The sequence below is a fragment of the Carassius gibelio genome, chromosome A20 (assembly GCF_023724105.1).
Source record: "Carassius gibelio isolate Cgi1373 ecotype wild population from Czech Republic chromosome A20, carGib1.2-hapl.c, whole genome shotgun sequence".
Classification (NCBI taxonomy): Eukaryota; Metazoa; Chordata; class Actinopteri; order Cypriniformes; family Cyprinidae; genus Carassius; species Carassius gibelio.
Genome location: NC_068390.1, coordinates 28,213,357 through 28,239,840, shown reverse-complemented (window position 1 = coordinate 28,239,840; position 26,484 = coordinate 28,213,357). Strand labels below are relative to the sequence as shown.

The following is a 26,484-nucleotide window of genomic DNA, read 5'->3' as shown; positions in this document are numbered from 1 at the left end:
CACCGCCTCACTGTAATTAGTCTAAGGACAATTTACTGAAATTAGGCCTTGTTTTACAGACAATAGCCTCTTTTGTGACTATTTTAAGTTGAGATTCACTGGAGATTTTGGCAACATCAAAGGTGTAAAACATTAATTAGAGGATAAACTCTAAATGCTAAAAGGGCTGTGAGTTTCAATACATGTGAGAAATGCGACAAATCAAAGATTACATAAGGCTTACTGTTTATACTTGAGATTTATAAACTTAATTATTAACTTAGATATTAATATCTATCTATCTATCTATCTATCTATCTATCTATCTATCTATCTATCTATCTATCTATCTATCTATCTATCTATCTATCTATCTATCTATCTATCTATCTATCTATCTATCTATCTATCTATCTATCTAGCTATCTATCTATCCATAAATTGCACATTATGTATTGTGAGATAAACTCAAAATAAAAATAAAATAAAATAAATAAATTAATTAATTAATTAATAGTTTATAAAGATGACCAATGGATTCTTAATTAAAATATTTTATACGCATTGCAATTAATTTTAAAATAAATATCAATGTCAATGTTAAATTTATTTCTATAGCACAATTAAACACAACAGTTGACCAATGTGGTTTACAACAATTCAAGAGACAGTTAAAAACATCAATAAATAACAAAACCAAGTATTGAATATTAAATACAGTAACAAATAATTTAGTTTTCATAATAATTCAGTAACAAACAAACAGTGCAATACATTTCATAATGGATCAAATGGCAGTTAAAAAAGGTAGATTTTTAACTTATATGGATGGAGCAGATCGAATACTGGAGGGTTAATTTATATAATAAGTGTTTATATTGGGACTATTTTAGATTGCTTCGGGGATACCGCGGCAGAGTAACCCAGTACCTTTGTGATTCTTCATAGACATAAACAGAGAGAAGTAGTTCCGGCTAAAATGTTCTTCCGCAAGACGCAAGCAGTTCTGTTTATTAACCGCTAGAGCGTCAAAAGTTCCCTACTGTAGCTTTAATTGTCCTGTAATAATTTGAATTACAGTAATGTAGCCTTTATGTTAAAAATGCATGAGCTATTTAAACAGGATTTGACCTATGCTTTTATCTGCTTGTCAAATAATTGAAAACAAAACCCATGTTCTTTACCCAAGGTTTTGCAGAGTGTTAAAATTACCTAGGGTTATTTGACTAGGAGAATCAGATGAATCAAAAACTATGATTGAGGAAGTTAAAAAATAACTAATCTTTCAGGTCAGATAGCTAGGCCCTGAGTGTTTCCAACTCATCAGTATCAGGTTTTAAGGGTAAATAGACTTGAGTGTCATCTGCATAGCAGTAAAACGACAACCTATGTTTCCTGAAGATAGACTCTAATGGTAGCATATATAACAAAAAAGGATGGTAGCTAGAATAGATCCCTGGGGAACACCACAAGATAAAACAGACGAACACTCCCCAATATTAAGACTGAACTTACTTATTGAGAGATAAGATCTAAACCATTCAAGAGCAGCTCCTTGGATACCTTTGAAATAAATAAATATTTAATGGGTGACCAATGATTTCATATACTGCACTGTAAAGGAACAGTTTTTAAAGAATTACATAATTTAGAATTACTTGGAATCTGTAGAGATCTGTGTCTCCTTGAGTCTCTGTGTGCGGGCCGACCTGAGGCCAACACAACACTTTCATCAACTTCAGTAACTCAAAGTCTCCGCGCCTCACACCACAACAGACATGTTTCTTTATGTGAGAGTCTTATCTGACTTCAGACGAGGATCCACTCAATGAGACGAGAATGAAAGACAGAAGATAGTAGTGAAGGAGGAGAAACGGCCCTCGGTCCCTTGTCTCCAATTGACTCGTTTGTTAAACACATTTCACGTCCTCTGGAGAAAATCTGAGACAATCTGCTTCTGTGAGAAAACTAACTCAATGCCAGATTTCAGATGTTAATGTGAAATACGCATCTGCGCTCACGTGTTCCGGTGAAACTGTTATCTGGTGAAATCCTTCCTTTAATATTCACAATCATTATAAGAAAGACATTTGTAGGTTTATTTCCAACAGAAAGTGTAAAAACACACATTCTTGTGCTTTTAAAACATGTTTCTGTTCATTTGAACATCACTGAGTCAGTCAATGCAGTGAGTTTGGATGGATTATCTGTTTATCTGCTTGCGGTCAGAGTTAAAAATATATCTATATTTTTTTTAATTGAGAAAAATTCCACAACTCAGAATTCTGAGAAAAAAGCAAGAGTTGCAAGTTTAAAGGATTTTGTAAACTCAAAATCCTGAGAATAAACTCAGAATATTGAGATAAATATTTAAACACTCACACACACACAAACACACACACACATATATATTTAGAATTCTGAGAAAAAAAGTCAGTATTGCTAGAAAAAAATTACTTTTTCATTTTTCAGAATTCTGACAAAAATTGAGTATAGTTAGATAAAAAAGATTGAACTTTATATTTATTTTTTATTTCATAAACTCATGATTCTGAGAATAAAAGTCAGAACTGCAAGATAAAACATTTAAAAATGTATTTATTTTCTTACATTTTTTATTCCATAAATTCAGAATCGCAAGATAAAAATATTTTTAATTTTTACTTCATAAACTCTGAATTCTAATATATGTATTTTTTTATTTTTAAACCTAGGCAGAAATTTAATTCAAAGGCAGATATTTTCTTTTCAGCTTTTATTAAAGCGAGCTTCTTAACAGCGTGAGCAGGAGGTTGTTAAAGCTGACAGACGTTTGTAAAGTCAGTCTCATGAATGCAAACTCACCTGAGAAGCGCTGAAATCCTGATGAATTGGGCTCAGATCCATTCAAATGCAGATACCAGCAGTGATATATCAGCACACAGCTTCTGGAACGCAATTCAAGCAGACAATAAATAAAGTTCATGATCATCGATAAAACAGATTTTGCTCCATAAGCATCAGAGCCAGCGATGTGTTTTTCATTTGCATTCAATTAGACTCCGTTACAGATGAAAACATTCCTTCAATATGATGCATTTATGCAGTCTGTTCCCCGAGACCATCTGAGAATCAATAACTAGAGTTTCTGCAGCAAACGTTTCCATTGTGAACTTCTGGTAAAATAAACTTTTATGCTTAAACACAATGAAACATGGAGTGAATCCGTGTCATTAACTCACACCGCTCATCTATTTTCATTCACTGCATTTATTATTATTTCATAAAAAATGAATAATAATGATAAATTAAATATTAATAAATATTCAAATGTAAAAAGCATTCTATACAACAATAAATAAATCAACATTACAATAAATTTTAATATTTAATACAAAATATATAATAATTTTATATTATTTAAATTGCACAGTACATTTATAAAGAATGATTATTTGTATAAATCATGCATTTATGAATTTAATTAATGATCATTTTAATATTTAATATCATTGTGAGTACAATAATAATAATAATTTAAAACTGCCATAATGATTATTTGCATTTTAGAAACAAGTTTAAAAGAGCAACAGTAACAGATTACTATAAATACAAAATCTTTAAAAATAAATATTATGGAAAAACAATGAATCATTATTAGACAAAAACTATTTTCTATAAAATATATAATATTAATATTCATTTAGTATTTAAAATGCAAATTGCATTTGTAAACCATGATTATATGTTTTATGATGATTTTGGTAAAAAGATCACCGTGAACATTTAAATCTGTGTGATGTCTCCTTCAGTGCAGAAAAACTAGATAAAAAGTACTTTTTTTTATTAAAACGTGTTAAAATGTAATATAATATAATATTTAAAATATAATATAATAACAAATATTTGTATGCACAATTAAAAAAAAATACATTTCACGGCAAAATCTAAATAAATAAATAAAGAAAATTAATCCATTAAAATATTTAATTAAAAGAAATTTAAACATTTAAAATAGAATATATATTACTGTTATTTATGTACTTTTCTTTGCACAATGCATTTGTAAAGCATGATAATATATATAAATCACTTACTTTTCGAATTTAATGTGTGATGATTTTAATAGGCTATTTAAAATTCCTTGGCAGCACAGAAATTAGAATTTAAACTCGTTATGATCATTTTGTTTGTTCGGATTTAAGAAATGGGACTGAGATTTTAAAATAGTAATGCTAATAGATTACTATTTAATAAATCTTAAAATGTAAATATATAAGACAATAAACAAGTCACTAATATAAGGAAATTATTTAATATCAAATATTTAGTTGTAATATTTTTCTGTTATTTAAAATGTACAGTACATTTGTAAAGCATGATTAGATGTAGAAAATATCAGTTTACAGAATTTGAAAATGAATTTAAAAATTATAATAATAAAAAAAATTGGATCTTGGGGCGAAATAAGAGCTGAACTGATCTGCTCATATCTGTGTAAAAGCCTCTCTTCTCCTGGCGTCCATCTCTGATACGGCATTCAGATCGATCAGCTGTGAGAATCCATACAGTATCTGCAGCACAAGCTACAATTAAAATGTTTCGCTCCAGTGTTCCTGAGGATCAGGCTTCAGTAAGCCGCTGATCCGGAGCGGACACAGGTCAAACATCCTCAGATAAACATTCAGCATCTTCACCTGAAGAACCCGAGAGCACATCTCGCTCAGAGGAACATTATTTAAAAGTTGCTAAAACATTTCTTATAATGTTCTACTAACTTTATTTTCTCCCAAACTATAACATTATTTGAATCAGGCTGAATTAAATAGGCGTTATTAGTTTGACTAAATCCTGTTCACTGAACTATTTCTCTTCTGAGACTAGATGTAGTTAGTTTCTACATTCACCAAACTTTGCTCCGACTCAGGTTGCTTTTACTTTTCCAAGTGAACCAACTTACAGTTTTTGTTGAACAGACATCAGACAAACAGAAAAATCACGTTAGAAACATGCTGAAACATGCTAAAAAATTTAACAACACATTAAATTATTTTTGCAACATGCTGAAAGATGCTAGCAACATGCTAACAACATTCTAAAACACATTAAAGTGTTATGTCATGTTAGTAACATGTTGTAACATGCTAGCAATGTTCTGAAACATGCAAAGAACATGCTAAAACACATTAACAACATGTTAAATCATGTTAGCCACATGTTGAAACATGTTACCAAAGGGCTGAAACGTGCTAGCAACATGCTAACAACATGCTAAAACACATTAAAGTGTTATGTCATGTTAGCAACATGTTATAACATGCTAGCAATGTTCTGAAACATGCTAGCAACATCCTGAAACACGTTAACAGCATGTTAAATCATGTTAGCAACATGTTGAAACATGTTACTAAAATGCTGAAACATGCTAGCAACAAATAAAACATGCTAAATCATGTCTACAAACGTTTAAACATGATAGCAACATGCTACCAACACGTTTAAACACAATAACAACAAGTTTAATCATGTTGCAAATATGCTAAAACATGCAACATGCTAAAACACGTTCATGTTTTAAATCATGCTAGCAAAATGCTAAAACATGTTAATAATGTGTTAAATCATGTTAGCAACATATTGAAACGTTACCAAAATGATGAAACATGCTAGCAACATGCTAAAATATAGTAACAATGGGCTAAATTATTTGAGCAACATGCTAAATTATTATTATTATTATTATTATTTAATTTTATTTATAGGCACCTTACAAGGCACTCAAGGACACCTTACATTGAAACAACCAACCTTAAGCAACAGTACTATTTATCACAGCCTAAACCGACCTAATACAAGCATACAAACAATCAAATAAAGCCTGTCTTAAAATATGGGTCTTAAGGCAAGACTTAATTCTATAAATAAGGAGTCGCAGGACTAAAGGCTGAATTCGAGGGAGAACAAGATTAAGTACAGAGTGCTAGTAGGAGTGTTAATATGAAGAAGTTCACATAAGTATAAAGGAGCAAGATTATTAAGTGCCTTGCACAGAGAAAATGTAAATTTAATACAGTATTTAACTGGGTATCCAATCTTAGTGTGGTATCATGGGAGTAATGTGTTCACTTATAGGAGTTTAGCAAATAATTGGTTCAGCTCAATTCTGTACTAGCCGAGGTTTATGGAGAAGCTCTGAAGGAAGACCATAAAAGTGTTACAATAATCAACACGGGAAGTGACTAAAGCATGAACAAGAATCGCTGTGCTCTTAACTGAAAGAGCCGGACATATACGATTAATATTATGCATGTGGAAGTATGCAGAGCGACGGTGTATTTATGTCATTTATGTCATCAGCATAGATGTAGAACTGAATACCAAATATCTTAAAACTATTACCAAGAGGTAAAAGATAAATAATAAATAAGAGAGGACCCAAAACTGAGCCCTGTGGAACCCCAGTAGTAACATACGAAGGCTTTGATTTAAACTGCTTCAATTGTAGAAATTGAGTACAACCCATTGGATAAGATCGAAACAAAGTTCGGGCAGTGCCCATGATTCCATTAGACTCCAAGCTGTCTAACAAAATACTGTGTCAAAGGCTGCGCTCAAATCAAGCAAAACAAGTAAATATAGAAGTCCTGAGTCAGCAGCTGCCAATAAATCACTGGAAATCTTAACGAATGCAGTCTCAACACTATGATGTGAACGGAATCATGTTAACAACATAATAAAACGTACAAACTAAAAGTTTATACGTACTCGCTTAATCATGATAGAAACAGGCTAAAACAAGTTAACAACATGCTAAATCATGTTAGCAACATATTAGAGCATGCCAAACCTGCTAGTGATGTGTTAAAACATGTTAACAGCATGCCAATTCATGTTAGCAAGTTCCTTAATAACTAGTTAATAACATGTAGAACATGTTTATAACATTTTATTGACTTAGTAAAATCTTCAAACTTCAAGGAATTCAAAGTTATTTCAAAACCTTCACACAGGGAATTGTCAAGCCAACACATCAATGTTTGTTTACAAACTTTACTCATCTAGTTTTTAATATTCTAAAAACGCTAAAATGTCCAGTTTGTCATGATTAAAACATTATTTAAAGGTTATAACAAAAAAAGTTTCTTAGAACATTCAAGAATAAATAACATCATAGACATCACAACATTATAAGAACGTTCGGTAAACGTTACTTACATGTTGTGAGAATGATCCCTGTTAGCTGGGATGTGCTGTCAGAACAATAAAGATTCATATTTCTGTCACGACTGTAGATTTTGCAGGTTTAGACTGTGGCGGCGTGAACAGCGAGAGCTTCCAGTTCACTCAAACCTCCACACATCTACACTCAATCACTCAGGTGTGAAGTATAAACCGGTGGCAGTCGACTGGAGAAGCTCTTATGAGAATCACCCACATGGAACAAAACACACGACCGCGGACTGAGATTACACACAGCGCTAGACTGAATGCTTAGAGTCTGTGAAAACACTCGCAGCTCTGCGGTCGACACACACATAAACACACAATACAATATTATACTCTTCATGCAGTTATGTGGTTTAAATACACTAAAGGTTTGGAATAATACATTTTTTTAAACATTTTTTTAATGCCTGCTCTCCAAGGCGATATTAATTTGATCAAAATACAGTACATTTTTTTAAATATTATTACAATTTAAAATAGCTGTTCTCTATTTGAATCTCTATTAAACTGTTATTTATTCCTCTGATAAAAGCTGAATTTTCAGTATCATAACTCCAGTCTTCAGTATTAAGCAGCACAACTGTGTTCAACACTGATAATAATCAGAAATGTTTCTTGAGCATTAATCATCATATTATTCTGATTTCTGAAGATCATGTGACACTGAAGACTGGAGGAATGATGCTGAAAATACAGCGGAGCATCACAGAAATACATTACACTTTAACCCAGATTCACACAGAAAACAGCTGTTTTACTTTACAAAACTATTTCATAATTTTTACTGTATTTTTGATCAAATAAATGCAGCATTGGTGATCCGAACAGACTGCAGTATTGAAGTCAATATCGCACCAGTGTTTATTTGTTATTTACACACAGTCATCCTTTTCTTAAGGATACAGTAATGATTTAAGACCTCAGCGACGTTCTGCTTCGATGTATTGATGCTGTGGACTTTCAGAGGAGCTTTAAAGTACAGGTGAACAGACTATCAGTCCTGATTTACTGTCTTTGAGAAAAACACCCGCTGATCCACTATAGAAACTATTGAAATAACGAGCGCCATCAATCCCTAAGAGCATTCGTTAAACTCAGAGTGAGTGTGTTTTAATGGCTTCACAAATGAAGAATCCTCATTTAATGGACGGATGATAGATCTGATGTTGAATGTTCCTCAAAAACACGATGCGATGCATTTGCATCCTTTGCATTTTCTCTTGCAGCAAACACAAAGAAAGTGTAATGTAATGCACAATGACACTGTGCACCAGAGACGTCAGGACGCATGTTAATGAGCGTCTGAGGCTCGAGTCCTGCTTGCTCGGACGTGACGGAGATCAGAGATGTTGAGATGGCGTCAAAGCTTCACATTCAGACCAAAGATACCCGCAGGAACGGATATGAGCTTCATCTGACTGATACGCTCGCCCACAGGTAGCAGAGACACATAATGAAGGACACAATATCTGCAGGACACAAAAACAACCAGCATCATCACAGAACATAAACCTGCAGATGCTGGAAAGCCCAAGTGAAGGTTCAGACCTCCTTCATCTTCCTCTCACATATATTTAGCCGTATGAACTCGGACTTTTGAGGAATTGAAGCTACATAGTATGGAAGCTTGTTTCCAGAAATTGCAAGTCAATTTCACAAAACACTGTAACAGTGATGGGTCTAATTATTATGTGTTCAATAAAAACAATGCATTAGTGTTTTGCCTGCACTGTTCCTTGCTGGGAAAATTATCTTGTTAATGGAAAAGTCAGTCGAGTTACTCCACAACCAAATGATTCCAACAATGTTTCATAATGTCACAAAATCATCCCAATATCATATTCCAATAACGTGAAGCTGAGAGATCAATAAATCAATGACACACACACACACACACACACACACACACACACACACACAGCTGGCGTTCAGTGTGACGTGAAGCCAATCCAGACAGCAGATAAATAATGACTCCGGGTCATTAAAACACTTCAACAGCACACGGGCAGAGACACATTACAAACATCATTTCCAATTATTATTTTGTGGGATGTATCATCTAAACAACACATGCAATATCAAGTTCTCAATATTTCACGGCATATAAACATCAAATATTTTGTTATTTGAAATAAAAGTTACATGAAATAATATTTTATTTCAGCTAGCTTCTGGAGCAACATTTTTCATTTTCAATTAGTTTAACTTGATTTACTAAAATAATTCAAACGGGAAAAAAAATGTCAAAAACACAGTAACACTTTAAAAGAATCAACTATAAAAACAGAAAATATAATATTTACAAAAATAACAAATACTATTATAGTATCTGAATGATAATAAAATACTCTTTTTTTCCCCAATTACTTTAATTTTCAAATTTTCAACTTAATTTTTAAAGTTACAATATTTCATTAATTTCTAACTATTTTATTTTCTGTATTGAAATGACACGGCTAGTTAAAAATTTAGTATAATCAACTGAATAGAATTTTTTTTTACGTTGAATCAAGTTTCATAATTTAGTATGTTTTCTTTTTATTTTTTTTTTATCTCATGAATGCTCTATTCTTAAATACATTAAAAAAGCTATAAAACATTTAAATGTTGTGCAAAATATAGGTATTTATAGGTAATTTACAAATGTCTCAACAAACAGCTCCTACAGTGACAACATGCCCCACTATGAAAGGAAACTAACTACATTTAGAAATGTTGAGTATTGTTTTTGTTGCCTAGTCAAGATTGTTAAAAAAAAATCTTGCAAAAATCAATAATGTCTAATAAGACAGCAAAATACTCCAGGAACACAGGCAGAAGGACTTCCTACAATGCGTTTCACCAACACAGACGTAAAATAGCTTTCTTTATTATTATTTTTTCATTATTAGTTGCAAGAATGACACAGAAATGGATGGCAAATCCAAAGAAATACAGTGAAAGGAAGCATTATTGGATGTTAAGCGAGTATAATGACTGAACGGCTGTTACAGGACATCAGATCAGACCAAACCATTTACACTGAACTCCAGTGATTGACCTGCAGTCAGCGAGAAAAGCAAACTTCTTCTGCATTCATGCACTTGTGTTGGTTTAAGATAAAATGTCTGTGAGAGCGAGAGAAGCAGCCATAAAGCTCTTCAGAAGATGACGAGGTCTTCAGATCAGCTCTACTAAAACACTCGACGCTTCTGCGGATGACGAACTGAATATATACTGTATATGAGATATTCTGGAAGGTCTGACACCACGTTTATTCTTTGATCAGTGTTTTGACTGGAACATTCATTAATGTCCCAACCCTCCTATCGAATTCAGATCGGTAAAAAAAAAAAAAAAAAAAAAAAAAGCAGCACATAATTTTTTTTTAATCCATTGATTTTAGAACAGAAATAAAAGCTTCTCACATGGATGAAGAATATTAAAATACACATCATTCATTTTTTTCTAGATTTTTAAAAACACTTTTTAAGACATATAACCATTTAAAATAAATTGTTATGTGCTCGGGTCATTTTTGACCCGGAAGTGAATTGACTACACAGGAATTTTTTTCATTTTTTTTTTGGCATCTATTAGTTAGATCGGTCTCAAATTATTTCTGTAAAATAAATGTAGCCTCTTTCCTGTCTCTCACAGACTTTTAGGACTGAATTCTGTTGGTAATCTAAATAAACAGGCACAGAGTCACTATAAACAGACTAAAACAAATAAACAGTATCTAATGAACTACAGCCCAATGAAAATCTGACTAAAATGACTAAATTTGATAAAGGAAAGAGTTTGAAAGAGAAGAAGTCCATATTTTACTATGCTGCACTGCAGAATTTTTTGTCTGGTTATGAAACTAAAATGAATGAATTTTGTTTGAATTTCCAATTCCAGAGTAATATTTACGTTGTTAGAAAATGAATATGTCGTTTTTGAGTAGAGTAAGTTGTAAGTTCAAAGGAATTTAATTTAATTCCATTCATTTCAATGGGTTAAATTCTCATATTAAATGATTAAAAAAAATTCATATGATGGTTTATCAAAATAAAATTTCTCATTTTAAATATATATTGTTTCTCGCATCACAGTGTTTTTACTGTAGTTGTTGTAAAATGTGAAATTTCCAATAATTATTGAGTTTTCTCAAATATTAAAAAGGTAAAACACTGTAAACTTGGATTTTTTTTGCGAATTCCCTCATTAATGAGAAGTTGCCGATCAGAAACAATATGGCTTTAGACAAAACAAATTACAAGTTTTACAAGCTCACGTTTCACCAATGCAAAAATGCGATAGGAGGGTTAAATTTGACCAATCGTTACCCTATCAACATTTCATCATGGCATTCGAGCTGGTGATGCAATTATCCCAACACTTTTCAGACAATAATCAGAATGTAAATGTTTAAACATAAAAGTAAAACCCAGTGAAAGTCTAATTCAAACAATCAAAGCAACAGTTCCACACTAAACGAACACAAACGATTCTGAATCATTTACCAACAATACAGAATAATAAACAGCAATATTTACAGTACATTAAATACTATGTGCAGTACATAGTATTTTTAATAAAACACTTGAATGACTTTTCGGAAGGAGTTGTTGAATCGGACATTTTGAAGTGATTCACTCGAATGAATCATATGCGAACACCAAACAAAAAGTGCAATAAAATCATTGCAATACTCACAATGTTGGCTCGTTTTCACCAGCAAATCATCACAAATGCATTCAACCCAGCTCTAAACAGAAAACACATTACATCCATGACTTCAAATGATATTTCTCATGTAGTATTTGTTCACACAGAAACAAGCTAAGATGCCTTTAGCCCTTGATTAACATCATTAGTATTGGTTTGTTTTCTTGTGGCCGTCTCATTTTTACATCATAAAGACTCTGACACTCTGTTTGGCTGATTTGACTTGTATATTTGACTCGTGATTCGTTAGACGGATGATTCTGAAGTCCTGTAACGAGCGTCAGTCATCGTACTGTGAATGAATCTTTTACATCATGCCAACACATATATGTGACGTCACGTCCTCCGGTAAAACCAAGAGATTAATCACGCTTCATTATTCACCGGCTCGTTCTTTCAGACATTTTCAATTTCATGTGAACTATTACTTTAAATGACTTCTGAACATCTTTGACTGTAAGTCAGCTTTTGACGTTTTTCGTATTTTGTTTTTAACCCTTTGCATGAACGATATTACCATTATGTGAAAAATCTATTTAAAAATAGCCCATGCGAAAGTAAAGTAGTATTGATTCAATTAGCTTCGACGCTTTCAGTGTCACGTTTTATTTTCACGTTGGTTTTTCAGGAGGACGCTCACATATATGATGCTTCTAAACGGTTGAATCCTAAATGTTGTGCTTCCTTTGACTCGTACACAAAACATCTCGTATAAATCAGAGCTTCTTTACATATACAAGTTGTACAGTTAACAAACCGGCATGTTTCTGCCTGTTTTTAATATTTTCAGCAATGCAAGGGAGACGACGAGAAATAAAGACAATAAAGTCGGAACATTTGAATGTAAATCAGAAGAAACGAGACACAACTCGACACGTTTCTTTTTTTTAAAAGCATTGATAAGTTACCACCACTGACTTTCACAGTTCGTGTGTAAAAGCTGAGACACATTCTGGATGGAGTAATAAAATATTATTATAATTATGAATATTTTGTGTTTTTATTTTTCTCTCAGAATGCACATTGTTCGGTATATAAATGACAGAAGCATGACGGTTCGGGATGGAGAGCGTGACATTCGTACATACATCGTCCTCCAGCAGCCAAACATCGTGGAAATGAGTATAAAATAGCCCATCAGAGATGTTAGAAACATGGACGTTTGGTGTCGATGGCCAGGCTAACGGATCAGTTTTGTTTGTTTTTTAACCTGAAGGCACTTCTTTTTTTTTTAACGGCAGAAACTCTGTCTCAACCGGTGCTGGGAACGATGACGAACCATCACAGACGCCAAAACACGCAAGGTTCTCCACTTGGGAACGTGAGCACAGTGTTGTGAATAAAGCGTTTTAAAGCGCCAATCTGAACCAAATCCAGAACAATTCAAGATCGGGACTAACAGAAGAAGATGAGAAGTACTCCAAAGCACAACAGCATCTCAAGATGGAAAACAGGGAAGGGGAATCTTCATTCACGATTAAATCCAGATTGCGATGTAGTCGTTGTGCTTCTCGGGTCAGTGCTCAAACCCTCGGTTGGTTCCAGACATCGAGAGAATTTATTTTTAGCATTAGTTATTACTTTTCTGTTTGTGGTTGTGCCTTCCAAGCGATCCGAAAGCATGAATCTTTGGTGATTATATATTGAGGGACGTGTCTGGAGTCTCTTCTCACGTGGAGTGTCACCTCAGACCAATGAATACGGTATAAAACAGCGTGACGCTCAATGGCCATATACTGGAGACGCTGTGTGCAGCCGCTCCTCTGATCGCTGTGGGAAACACACAGAGAAAGAGATTACCATTAAACCAGATAACCAGATCACTTACGGTACATCAATTTACGGTAGCCATTGACTTCCACAGTATTGAAAAAACTACCGTGGAAGGCAATGGCTACTGTCAACTGCATGGTTGACAGCATTCTTTAAAATATCTTCTTTTGTGCTCATCAGAAATTAGAAACTCATACAGGTTTGGAATGTCATAAGGGTGAGTAAATGATGAGAGTTTTCATTTTTGGGTGAACTGTCCCTTTAAACACGGAATTTTCTGGCTTTCTGTAATTTAACTGTTATACAGGAGGGGGCGCTATTACACATCTTCTGAAAGAGTATTTAATATCTGGTGATCAAAACACAGGTGAAGAAGAGACGTGTTTGTAAGCGAATGCATCTGTAAAATAACGCGATCATTGAACATTAAACATTCCCTATGTTGCATCAAAACTGCCTTATGTTACCAAATGAAATGTTTGTAATCTGGATGTGATCAACTCTGCTCAAGATTGATCTGAATAAGATAAGGGTGTTTTTTTTTTTTACGCGATTTTCTAAGCTTTCTGTTCAAAAGCTTTTTTTTTTTTTTTTTACCTACCAACAATCAAGTGTTAATAAAAAAAATATATAAATATATATATATATATATATATATATATATTCAAGCAGAATCCTCTCATTTGCATACAGGGATGGTTGACAGCTGTTAATGCACAATCATTATTTTACAAAAAAAAATGCATTTATACCATTAATAATTTTATTAATTATAAAAAAAATGTATAGGTATATTCAATGGGTGCAGAGTGAGCACAAAACCAAATCTCCAGGTGCTCTCTAGAGAACCAGACTGAAAAACAAATATGCATCCTTGTTCATATTTTCATGCCACACAATATAGTTCAAGCAATGAAAGTTTTGTGAATTAAAAAAAAAATGCAGGTGGTCAATGGCAACTAAAAAAAAGAAAAAAAAAAAACGCCCGGGGAGGAAAGAGTTAATACCTGCTTTTCTCCATGAACAGCACTCAGAAGGATCTCTGTGATGTTTTTCACACATACGGTTGCTCATAAATGTCTCTATAATCATCCTCTAGTGCATATAATAACAACAGCGTTTGATCACTCTCTAGATCTCACAACCCGATCAATAAGAGAAAACATCTCTTACAGATAATAACAGAAACCTGATGCCTAATAAATATTGATTAACACATAACTTCACTTCATGATTACAGCTCTAGATTGGCTCCAGAAGGAAGGGTTTTCATCTGCTCTCACCGTCGCTCTCGTCCACTCCAGCTCATTACCTGGCCTCATTTCGTCTTTCTCGCTATTTGTACACGTGTAATTACTCAGCTCTCCTGGACGTACAGTAATTGTGCTTCACATAATTACAACCTGGCTACCATGGAGATGCATGTTTGGTACATACGATTGGACGGAGGGTCAGGACACTCCCCCTCCTCGAGAGTGACATCATCGATGGCGATGTCCCCCTCGATCCCGGGGCCGCGGATGCCCTCGAACATCACCTGTGTGATGGAAACCAAACAAACAACATCTCAGGAGCCTCTTCTCATTCTAATCAAGGCTGTTTTTATTTGATGAAAATACAGTAAAAATTGTGAAATATTATTCTAATTTAAACCAGCTGTTTTCTGTGTGAATCTGTGTTAAAGAGTAATTTATTTCTGTGATGCTCCGCTGTATTTTCAGCATCACTCCTCCAGTCTTCAGTGTCACATGATCTTCAGAAATCAGAATAATATGATGATTTACTGCTCAAGAAACATTTCTGATTATTATCAGTGTTGAACACAGTTGTGCTGAACAATATTTTGGTGGAAACTTATACATTTAAAAAAAAAATTCAGGATTCACAGATGCATAGAAAGTTTAAAAGAACAGTGTTTATTTGAATAGAAATCTTTTGTTACATTATAAATGTCTTAACTGCCACTTTTCATTAATTTGATGTATCCTCAATGAGTAAAAATCTACAAAACAGACCCCAAACCTCTCATAAATGCTTTATAAATACTGAACGTGAATTATCCGTACAGTTCGCTCACCTGGAAGGAGGCAGTGGGATGGATGCTAATTTTGGCTTGTCTCCATCGGTCCCCTTGGTTCCCGCTGAGAGACCAGACTGGACCGGCTTCTGAAGTCGACTGACCTTTCTGCTTCACAAATGCATTCAGAGTGCCTGCAGGAAAATACAACTAATTAATTTAACAACTGACCTCCTCGGTGCCGTCCAACAGAAGAGCTGGAGAGCGCAACTCAGTCCAGGAACAAACACATGCTGTACTTGGTTTCTACCTGCTCGGTTGATTAATTAACACTCATGCTTGCTTTCGGCACTATGGAAAGGTGTGTGGAAATCTTAAAGCAAAACTCGACTCTATGACTGTTTTTTTCATTGAATGGTCAGTTTTGTGCTTTATTTTGCTTCCATAACACGTCTTCTTTCAGGCTAGTGGAAAGAAAATATTCCCATTTCAGTTCCAACACATATTTGTAAAGTTTGTTTCAGTCAAAGCGATCTGATCTTTAATAATATTCTAAGAATGTTGGCATAAAAATGTTTCTTACATCGTTCATGTAACATTTTTCCTGAAATGTTTCACATTTTCCTGAAATGTTTCACTTCCACCCAACATTTTTTAAATGTTACAAATTGCTTCAGAACTTTCAGCGAACATTCAAAAGTAACGTTCCCACGATGTTTGGAAAATGATCAAATGGAATGTTCTGTTATTGTTTCCATAACCAGAACATTTCAGAAACAGTTTGAACATTCCGAAATAATGTTTTTATGAAATTTTAGCAAAATGTACTTACAACATTATTTTGTTAGCTGGGTTTAACTGTAGTGTATTGCCTTAAACAGGACATTATGGTCAATATACTCAATCTTCGTGAGTGGAACACTAAAAAGGAATGAAAGGGTTTCTCCTCATGTTAATGTAAGTGATATCCTCTTATCCTCTTAAATCTACTCGTCTCTCGTTATATTCCAGCAGCCGCTCTGCAGGGAGAAACTGTCTCGTTTAGAGATGAATGAGGTGTTGTGCTGGTTCTGGACGTGATCGGGTCTATCGGCATGAGGAACACGGTTAATGAAAGCACTGTGACCACTGCGACGAGTGTTTGCCATGAGCTCTGGGATATAATCTAGTAAAAAAATGCAAAGAGGAAGATCTCCACAGACAAACTGATGCGAGACTCATTAATTAGCTGTGACTTGAGCGCAGGTAACATCTACTCTACACAGAATCACAGCTCACCACATTTTCCGTTTTTGTATGTTTTCGTCTTTTTCACACCTGTTTTTTCAACCCAATGTACAACAAATATCACAGTCTTTATGTGTGCAGGTTCAAAGCGCTCATTAATCTTTAAAACGTTAATATGTGCAAGTGGGAACAAACTGTAAATTTAAACATGGTAAAATATGTTAAAAATACTTTTAAAAGTCAGTATTGTCATTATTGACAATCTATCAAAACAAAAATAAAAGTAAAAAACTTAAAATTTGCTAAAAACACTAAAACTTCAATTAAAGTTTTTAATGTTGCTTTGGCAACTAAGTAAAATAAAATTTGTTTAAATTACTAAATCTAAATTAGTAGAACTAAAATAAAAAAGATAAAATCTAAATAAAATGATATGAAAAAAAAACTAATAAAAATGACAAAAACACAAAATTACTACAATTCACATTAAAATAAATAAAATAAAAATAATAATAATGATAATTTGAAATTTTGCATTGGCAACTAACTGGAAATGTTTACTAAAACTAAATTACTAAATTAAAGCCTATATATATATATATATATATATATATATATATATATATATATATATATACACACACACACACATATATATATTTAATGAATTTTTAAAGACAAATGCAATAATATTAAAAGTCACACTAAAATCAAAATGAAAATGGAATGAAAATCATGTTCAGTAATTAAAAAAACTAAATTATTAAAATAAACTATCAATCTATTGAAAACTGTAAATCGTTAGTGAAATAAACAACTGAAATGAAGCTGAAATAAAATAAAAGACAAATATTAGCTAAATTAATATAAACTGAAATGAAATTTTAATTTCTAAAACTAAATGACTAAAACGTAATTAAAAAATGAAGCTAAACAGAATTCTACAAAATCAAAAATTAATATAAACAAATTGTATATAATAATTATACAAAATTATAAATTAACAAAACAAACAAACAAACAAAAAAAAACATTAATAAATATTAAATATTGCTCATAAGAGTATAATTGACAGCTGAGAGCACGATCAGAGTAGGGGTCAGATGTCACATGCTCTAATCCACTCCAGCATGTCAATCATGTGACAACATGCCCCACTACAGGGGTCAAAGTGTGTTCAAACACAAAACATGGCAGATGTTTAACAGCTTTCAGAAGAGTTTGAGGTTTAGACTGTCTGCAGATCTGTGTCAGGTGAAGTGATAATGAGATCCGTCGCTCTTACCGATGTGTTTGCCGAACATGTGGAAGTAGAAGCTGAAGCAGTACGCCGGCGGGCTGCTGATGCTGTAGGAGCTTTTAAGAGCCACGTTGAACGTTGGGCTCAGGAGACGAGCCGTATCACCCTCTTTTCGGGGTCTGGACGTCTCAATGTACATGTAGAAACCTGAGGACCACACAAACACAGCCATGACACACATACTGTCACACATGAGCTTCGGTGGCTAATTCTTCCACTATTTCTCATTACTATAATACCAAATAATTAAAAAATAACCCAACAAACAGACTTTTTTTTTACATATTATAAATTTGTAATGTGTAATAGTAATATGTAATGTATAATAAACTATATTTTACATAAACTACTTATACAAACATACACATACAGTATATACTACTATGACTTTACTCTGTCCTAGAAAATAAGAAGCTAAAATCTCTGAATTGCTATTTTCATATGAAAGTGAATGAATGATAATAAAATTAAATACATTTTTAGAACAATAAATTTATATGTAAAAAAAGAAAACAGTTCTTGATCAAATATTAACTTCTAGATAACGTAATGTGTTCTGTGGTGATAACAGTCTTTTCTGTGCAGGGTTTGATCCGGTCCGAGGCTCGTACCCTGTTTGGAGCCGCTGCGGTCCCCGCTGGGCCCCGTGTTGGGCGTGTATTTAGTGTCACGTGTGGCTGCGCTGTGTCTCGTCCAGTCGAAGTCATCGTTCTTGTCCTGAGTGAACATACAGACGGGATCCTCCTCAAAACTGCAGTGAAACTCTCCTGAGAACGAGCAGAAGCAGGATTAGTTCAACCAGACATCAAACCGTCGTCATCATCAAAGTGATCAGATAATAAGAGTAATTTAATTTAATTTAATTTAATTTAATTTAATTTAATTTAATTTAATTTAATTTAATTTAATTTAATTTAATTTAATTTAATTTAATTTTTACAAATTAAAATGAATGGACTAAAATATATTAAATACTTCAATTTAAAAAATATTTAACTATTTCTTCATATGTAAAATAAATAAAAGAACAACAACATAGATTTAATGCATTTAATCATAATAATTATTGTTTTAAATATTTTTACTTATATGACTTTATTTGGACTTATCTCTATCCATAACTCTTACAAAAAAATTTGGAATATATCTAAAATCTGTAAATGACTCTTTATGTAATCAGTGTAGATGCATTATCAGTAACATTACATCGCATTAGGCTTTGTTTCATGTACAAATCCTCATATTTTAAGCATTTTGGGGTGGAAAGTGTCTGAGAGACTCTTCACAACGTCAGGACATATCATTATAACACAGGACAAGAATTCAGCAGGTGCTGTTTATTGATAAATATTCATTGGTTTGATTAAACTCCAGCAGGAGCGACACTCTTCAGAATTTAGGATCTTTACCCTCTCGAAGGAAGGAAGGAAGGAATAGTGAATAAATACTCACTCAGATGAGGATTGATGGGAACTGTGAAGAGAAAAGATTAAAACATTCATCAGATCAGCTGCTGAATAATAATAAACACATTGCAATTCAATCAATAACAATAATTCATTATTATTAATTCACATTTAATGACCTTTTTCCAAACTGACCCCTAAATGGATTCATTAGAATTTACTAAAATCACTTCTTCGAAAAGCAAAATGTATTGAGTTACACCAAACCTAACCTTAAAATTAATACTTCTTACACATAACAACAAAAACAAATACTAAAAAAATCCTAAATGGCAGAAATTGCTAGTAAATTTCACAAATAATAACAAAGAAAGACCAATGAAGTAGAAACGCTGAAATTATATTTTGCTTACTTTTTTTCATCCAGAAAATCTGAAAATAATAAATTTACTCAACAACAGTACTTGTTGTTTCAGTTGCTGTAACAATAATATCTTTATTAGCAAATTAAGACAATTATCATTGCATGAACAAACAAAATTAGATTGGCTGACAACATCCTGCAACATCTGGACAAATCGAGGATTTATGCAAGGATCGTGTTTGTGGATTTTTGCTTGGCTTTCAACACCTTCATCCCAATACTCTCCCAGAACAGACTAACCAAGCTCTCTGTTCCTAGCTCCATCTGTCACCAGATCACCAGCTTCCTGACAGCTAGTGAAACTCAGTGAAAGATGTCAAACATCCACAATATCAGCACTGGTGTCCCTCAGGGGTATGTACTCTGCCCACTGCTCTTCTCCCAGTACACAAACGACTGCATCTCTACTCCAGCTCCTGAAGTTTGCAGAAGACAGTACTGTCTTCAGTCTCATCCAGGACGGAGACAAGTCTGCTTACAGACAGGAGGTTAAAGAGCTGGCTGTCTGGTGCAGTTATAACAACCTGGAGCTAAACACGCTCAAAACAGGAAAGATGACCATACAATTCAGGAGAACTTCTATAACTGTCTGGTTTGGCTCAGCTACAAAATCAGATATCAGAATACTACAGAGAGCGGGTCGGACAGCTGAGAGGATTGTTGGTTACCCCCTGCCCACCCTCCAAGTACTGTATGAATGAATATATATATATCACCAAGTTCTGTCATAACATAACATTAATTTAATCTGATGAAGTTCTTAGCATTAAATGACTCGTTACAGGTTCATGTTGCATATGCAGCCAATGAGCTTTCTGCTTTAGATTTAAATGGCTGGTTAGCATTCACCTGAGCATTCCAGTGCTCCATTCATACCCAGATTAAAATGACTTGAACATGAAACCTATCACATCTCAAATAATAAATAAATTCTTAAATAAAAGACTAACTTAATGAATAAATTGTGTGTATTTTGAGTGTCTTAAAACATCACAGTTTCACTGCCTGACTAAAAAATATGATTTTTTAAACAAATGTTTATGCATCTCTTTCTGGTCCAAACCAAATGTGTTTCTACATTCTTAGAAAAAAGGGTTCATGGGGTTCTATATAGAACCATAGGGTTCTTTACTCAACTCCAAAGAACCTTTTATGCTAAACAGGTTCTATAATGACAAGAAAGAACTTTTGGCACAAAGGTTCTTTAGGCTATTAGTCATTCATATATTACATTATTCTGCAACATTTTGTATTTGTAATTAAATTATTGTTTGTAGTAACTTAATATCACATCTTAATCATGCTGATTTTTGGAGAAAAACTGAAATGGCACTCTTCGTGTGATATTGATTAACTACATAAAATGATATAAATATATACATTTTCTAACCCCCATATCTTGAATTTTGTGATCATTCACATGCATTCATAAATGCATTTGAATACACCGAATAATGCAGTGAAAGAACGCACTCAAAATGCACACGTTCACTAGTATGACTTCATCATATAACTTTACATTAGCCTAGATGCGTGCACTTATTAGGCACGATTTGTTTAGTTTTTGAATATACTTGATTCTGTTAAAAGGCACATTTTTAAAACAAAAAATACGAGTTCACATATCACACCTAAACACGCGTGGAAAACGTAATTAGAACTAGCTACTAAATTAGTTAAAAATCCCTATCCATACAGCTATGATTCGTGAACCCCAAACTGAATCAAATGATTCGCGATCCCGCTACGAACTCCCGAACTGACTCAAATGATTCGCGATCCCCAAACTGATTCAAATGATTCGCGAACCCGCTTTTGAACTCCCGAAATGACTCAAATGATTCGCGATCCCGTTACGAACTCCCGAACTGATTCAAATGATTCGCGAAAACGCTTTGAACTCCCGCACTGACTCAAAAGATTCGCGAACCCGCTACGAACTCCCGAACTGACTCAAATGATTTGCGAACCCGCTTTTGAACTCCCGAAATGACTCAAATGATTCGCGATCCCGTTACGAACTCCCAAAATGACTCAAATGATTCGCGAAAACGCTTTGAACTCCCGCACTGACTCAAAAGATTCGCGAACCCGCTACGAACTCCCGAACTGACTCAAATGATTCGCGATTACCAAACTGATTCAAATGATTCGCGAACCCGCTTTTGAACTCCCGAAATGAATCAAATGATTCGCGATCCCGTTACGAACTCCCGAACTGATTCAAATGATTCGCGATCCCCAAACTGACTCAAAAATCAAACTCAAACTCCGAATTTCATAACATTTACTGAAATTAGGGTACGAAAAGTATGTTGTTAACAAATAAAATATCAATATTTCCATTCCGAACTGCTGTCCAGGTCGAAACATCCACGAACATAACCAGGTGAGCAGATCACTCTCTCACTATTTGATAGCTCTAGTCTTTATCCACTCATCATCATCATCATCATCATCATCATCCATCAATCAGAACACACGAGAACTCTCTGACCACAGCTGCTGTGCTTCAAAAGCTCTTGCAGCAGCTCAACACTGGTTTTCTCTGAGGTGGTCGGATCACATCAGATTGTGGTTAATCTTGCAGATCATGACTTATATCTACTCTTCCTCTCCCTGCAGTTTGGTAATATAAAGATTCCTCCTTTGAACTCCCACCTCTTCTGTGGGTTTTATTGTTCTGGGTCTGAATTTGGGCTCCTGGGGTCTCAAAAAAGAAACATTTTCAATCTCCAAGGTGAACGTTATGACAACACCAGTGTTGAACTAGTTACTAAGAAATATTAACTAGCTACAGTTACTTATTACTCAATTCAAAAAGTAACTCAATTACTTTGTTGATTACTTACACCAAAAATTAATGCATTACTGTTAAAAGTAACTTTTTAGTTACTTTTTTAAAGAACTTTCTTTAATGTTCCCATTAATGCGCTTTTATGCGTTATGGTCTATACAAACACAAAGTAAAACAGAAAGTAATTTTTAAACACTATTTTGATTAAAGTCAGACCAGCACAAACTGAATATTGTATATCACAAGGATTTCTGAAATAAATAACAAAACACCTGAATAATATATTCAGAATCAAAAACTAAAGTGGCTTCTGCATCATAAAAGCTGTTGTGTTGAGCCCTTAAAAATGTTCCTTTCACAGCTTCAGTATGAAAACTATCAACAATGGACAACATAACACAAAACTTTTTGAAATAAATAAATGAAAGCAATCTGAATTATTCAGAATAAATTTCGAGACACATACATACATACATACACACACACATAAATATCTATATCTATAAATGCTGTTTAAAAATGAAATCTATGTTATCATGCTAGGGATCTGACTGAAAGCCGGTGACTCCACAGTAGAGACAGGTGCATGTTTTCTACAATGTTTCACCTGTATGAGAAAAACATACAGAGAATCACTTAAGACACTTTGCTGTAGACCCATTCCACATAATAATATTCATTAAAACTGTATGTTAACACGTAGGAGCTTGCTGCATGAATCAGTGAGTAGGCTACAGTTTACAAATCCATGGGAACGGATTGCGAATGTGTGCGCGCAGATTATGAATTCGTGGGTACAGATTTAAAAACCGAGGGTACGGTTTACAACATCTGAGCGCCCGGATTGGAAATTCGTGGGCTAGGATAGGATCATGTCTTTATGCTCAACTAAAGTGAAATAATGAGCATATTTCCACTTTGAGAAACTCATGTTGCTCTCGCCGTGACTCGCCATGACTGCAGCACATACTTGAATAAACGGAGACACGCCCACAGTGCGCCTTCCTGTTTACAGTGGTTGGCATCCACCAATCCCACAATGCTTCACTGCTGCAAACAGGTTAGGCTGCACTTCAGTCAAAATTAATACATTTTTAAAAAGAAACGGACAATGCACCACATGTTAACGGTAATGGAGTTAATTTATTTAAAAAGTCATGCGTTACAGTATTAGTTACTGTCAAAAGTAACTGCGTTACTAATAACCCGTTACTGCCCAACACTGGACAAACTGACTGAAATGATTCGCGAACCAGCTCCGAACTCCCAAACTGACTCAAATGATTTGCGATCCAATTTTACAATTCTTTATGAGTGATATTAATGTAAATTTGTAGATTTGAATTACTTCTATATCTCTATATTTCCATTGTGAGTTATATTAATATGGATTTGTAGTTTTGAGGTACTTGATGTTGTTCTAACCCTATTTGCATTATTTATTAGTGATAGATTATTGTAATATAACAAATTGTAATATATAGATGTAGGTGAAACTCTATTTTCATTATTTATGAGATTTTTTAAATGGTTGGTGTTTTAATGTTGATTTGTACATTTAAAGCCTTGAATATTTGAAATTACAGTAGCATTCTTTCGGTAATAGTGATTATTTTTGTTAATATAAATAAATGACTAGTTCTATGCACTTTGGGTGTGCTTTTTTCAGTATTCTTGGGTGACTCATTTATGTGAATTACATTTTAGGGTCTTGATGTTTGTCAATTATATGAAATATTTAATCCTGAGAGCAAAGGAAATAATCATGAATGAACCCCTAAAAGGTTCCATATACAGTAAAACCTTTTTCCAAGACTGGAGGAATGATGCGGAAAATATAGCTGCACATCACAGAAATAAATTACACTTTAACACAGATTCACACAGAAAACAGACACTTTAAATTGTAAATACCGCTGTACGTGACGACTCGGGTGGAGGAGTCTCCCTCTCCGAAGCGTGTGATGGGCGTCAGTCGAACCACGTACGCCTCGGGTCGTATGAGCTCCGTCAGGTTATGAGTGATCAGCTCTCCTTTATGGATGTTTCCCTCCACCTGAATCTCCTGCTCCCACCAGCGCTGCTTCCCCGTCTGCACAGAGATCAGACTGAGATCATCACACATATAACACACTGACTGAGAGCTGAAGAAATCCAGGATCCTCAGAAGATGTGAGATGTTCTGGAGGCTTGTGAAGATCATTCCTCCGCTGAGGAACAGTGAAAGTAAAGCTCCTCAAAAGATCCTGAGGATCAGATTTGAGACTCTAAAACATGATTGATGGAGAATCCAGTAAAGCTGAGCTGCTTCAGTCCAGGAAGAGTTCATCTGGAGATATTACTGACCTTATTCTGACCTTTACTTGACCACAATCAGACAAGATCTGAGTCGAGCTGAAGCTGGACGCTTGTACAGTTACAATAGAAGAGCTTCGAGTTGATAAAACACTTTAAACTATCAGAGACAGTTTGATCATTTAGAGCCATGGGAATATGATACAGTAGCTTTATAGACTCACAAATTGCTAATTTAAGTATTAAAACTTCCACAACGCAACTTAGAGGTTGCTCTGAAAATTCTGATTTGATAACAGCAATAAAACAGACATTTTAAATTGTAATAATGTGTCATAATTTCACGTTATTTTTAATCAAGTAAATGCAACCAGGGTGCATTTTATAAAAATAAATAAATAAATAAATATTTGCTAGCTGAAATTAAATAAGTTCACTTACTTATTTATTTATTTTTGTTGGTTTATGTCTATTATATTTGAAATGGTTTTAGTTTAAGACACATTCTCATCCACAAACTTGTCTTCAGATTAACCTTAAATATGCTTATCACTGGACCATTATTAAAAAAATTATAAAAAATAAATAAAAGATGAAATTGTGAAATGAAAAGAAATAAACATAACACAAATAAAATTAATATTTAAAGAAATAATAATAAATTAGGAAGTAAAAAAAAAATATATATATATATATATATATATATATATATATATATATGTTTATATATATATATATATATATATATATATATATATATATATATAAATAAATGATTAGAAAAAATTTCCAACAAACTAAGATGAAGACATGAGTATGAATAATATTAAGAATGCATTTAAACAAAACAAACAAATAAATAAACAAATAAATGCAATACAAAAATACATTTAGTTTGAACAAATAACACACACACACAATTAACTGTTGACGAACATGCAATAAGAACAAAACAAAAAAATTATTGAAAAATGTATTAAAATAATAGAATGTGCTGGAAAAAACTAATTAATTACAATTAAAAAGCATAAAATGTAAAATTAAATATAGATTAATTTAACAATACATACATAGACTATATATATAGACTTTTTTCATATATTGCTCAGCCCTAATTTACACTCAATCTTCAAAAGTCCTCACCTGTCGTATCCCGAGGCGGTACACCATGATCCGGTCCACAGCGTTCGGGTTCATCTGTGTCCACTGCAGCTTGTATCCGTACACACGCGGCCGGTTCTGCCACAGCGGGTTATATGTGTCGTAATAAAACTCTGGAGGATACGCTTTCCCTGCACGGACAACACACACACACACACAAATCACCCGTTTTTATTTACATTAACATTACATTAACATTTCAAT

The 26,484-nt window shown here is 33.6% G+C and overlaps 1 protein-coding gene across 3 annotated transcripts in view; it reads right to left on the bottom strand.

Annotated features, from left to right (window-relative positions):
- Positions 1-10,038: 10,038 nt before the first annotated feature.
- LOC127938067 (MAM domain-containing glycosylphosphatidylinositol anchor protein 2-like) overlaps positions 10,039-26,484 on the bottom strand; it is a 97,197-nt gene continuing 80,751 nt past the window's right edge. For all 3 annotated transcript variants that reach the window (XM_052534462.1, XM_052534459.1, XM_052534461.1), the window contains exons 10-17: positions 26,263-26,411; positions 24,739-24,916; positions 19,650-19,670; positions 18,809-18,964; positions 18,183-18,344; positions 15,731-15,864; positions 15,091-15,190; positions 10,039-13,650 (exon numbers count right to left, since the gene is read on the bottom strand). In XM_052534462.1, coding sequence (XP_052390422.1) covers positions 13,562-13,650; positions 15,091-15,190; positions 15,731-15,864; positions 18,183-18,344; positions 18,809-18,964; positions 19,650-19,670; positions 24,739-24,916; positions 26,263-26,411 — 989 coding nt within the window. In that variant the 3' untranslated portion in view covers positions 10,039-13,561. The remainder of the gene's footprint in view (positions 13,651-15,090; positions 15,191-15,730; positions 15,865-18,182; positions 18,345-18,808; positions 18,965-19,649; positions 19,671-24,738; positions 24,917-26,262; positions 26,412-26,484) is intronic.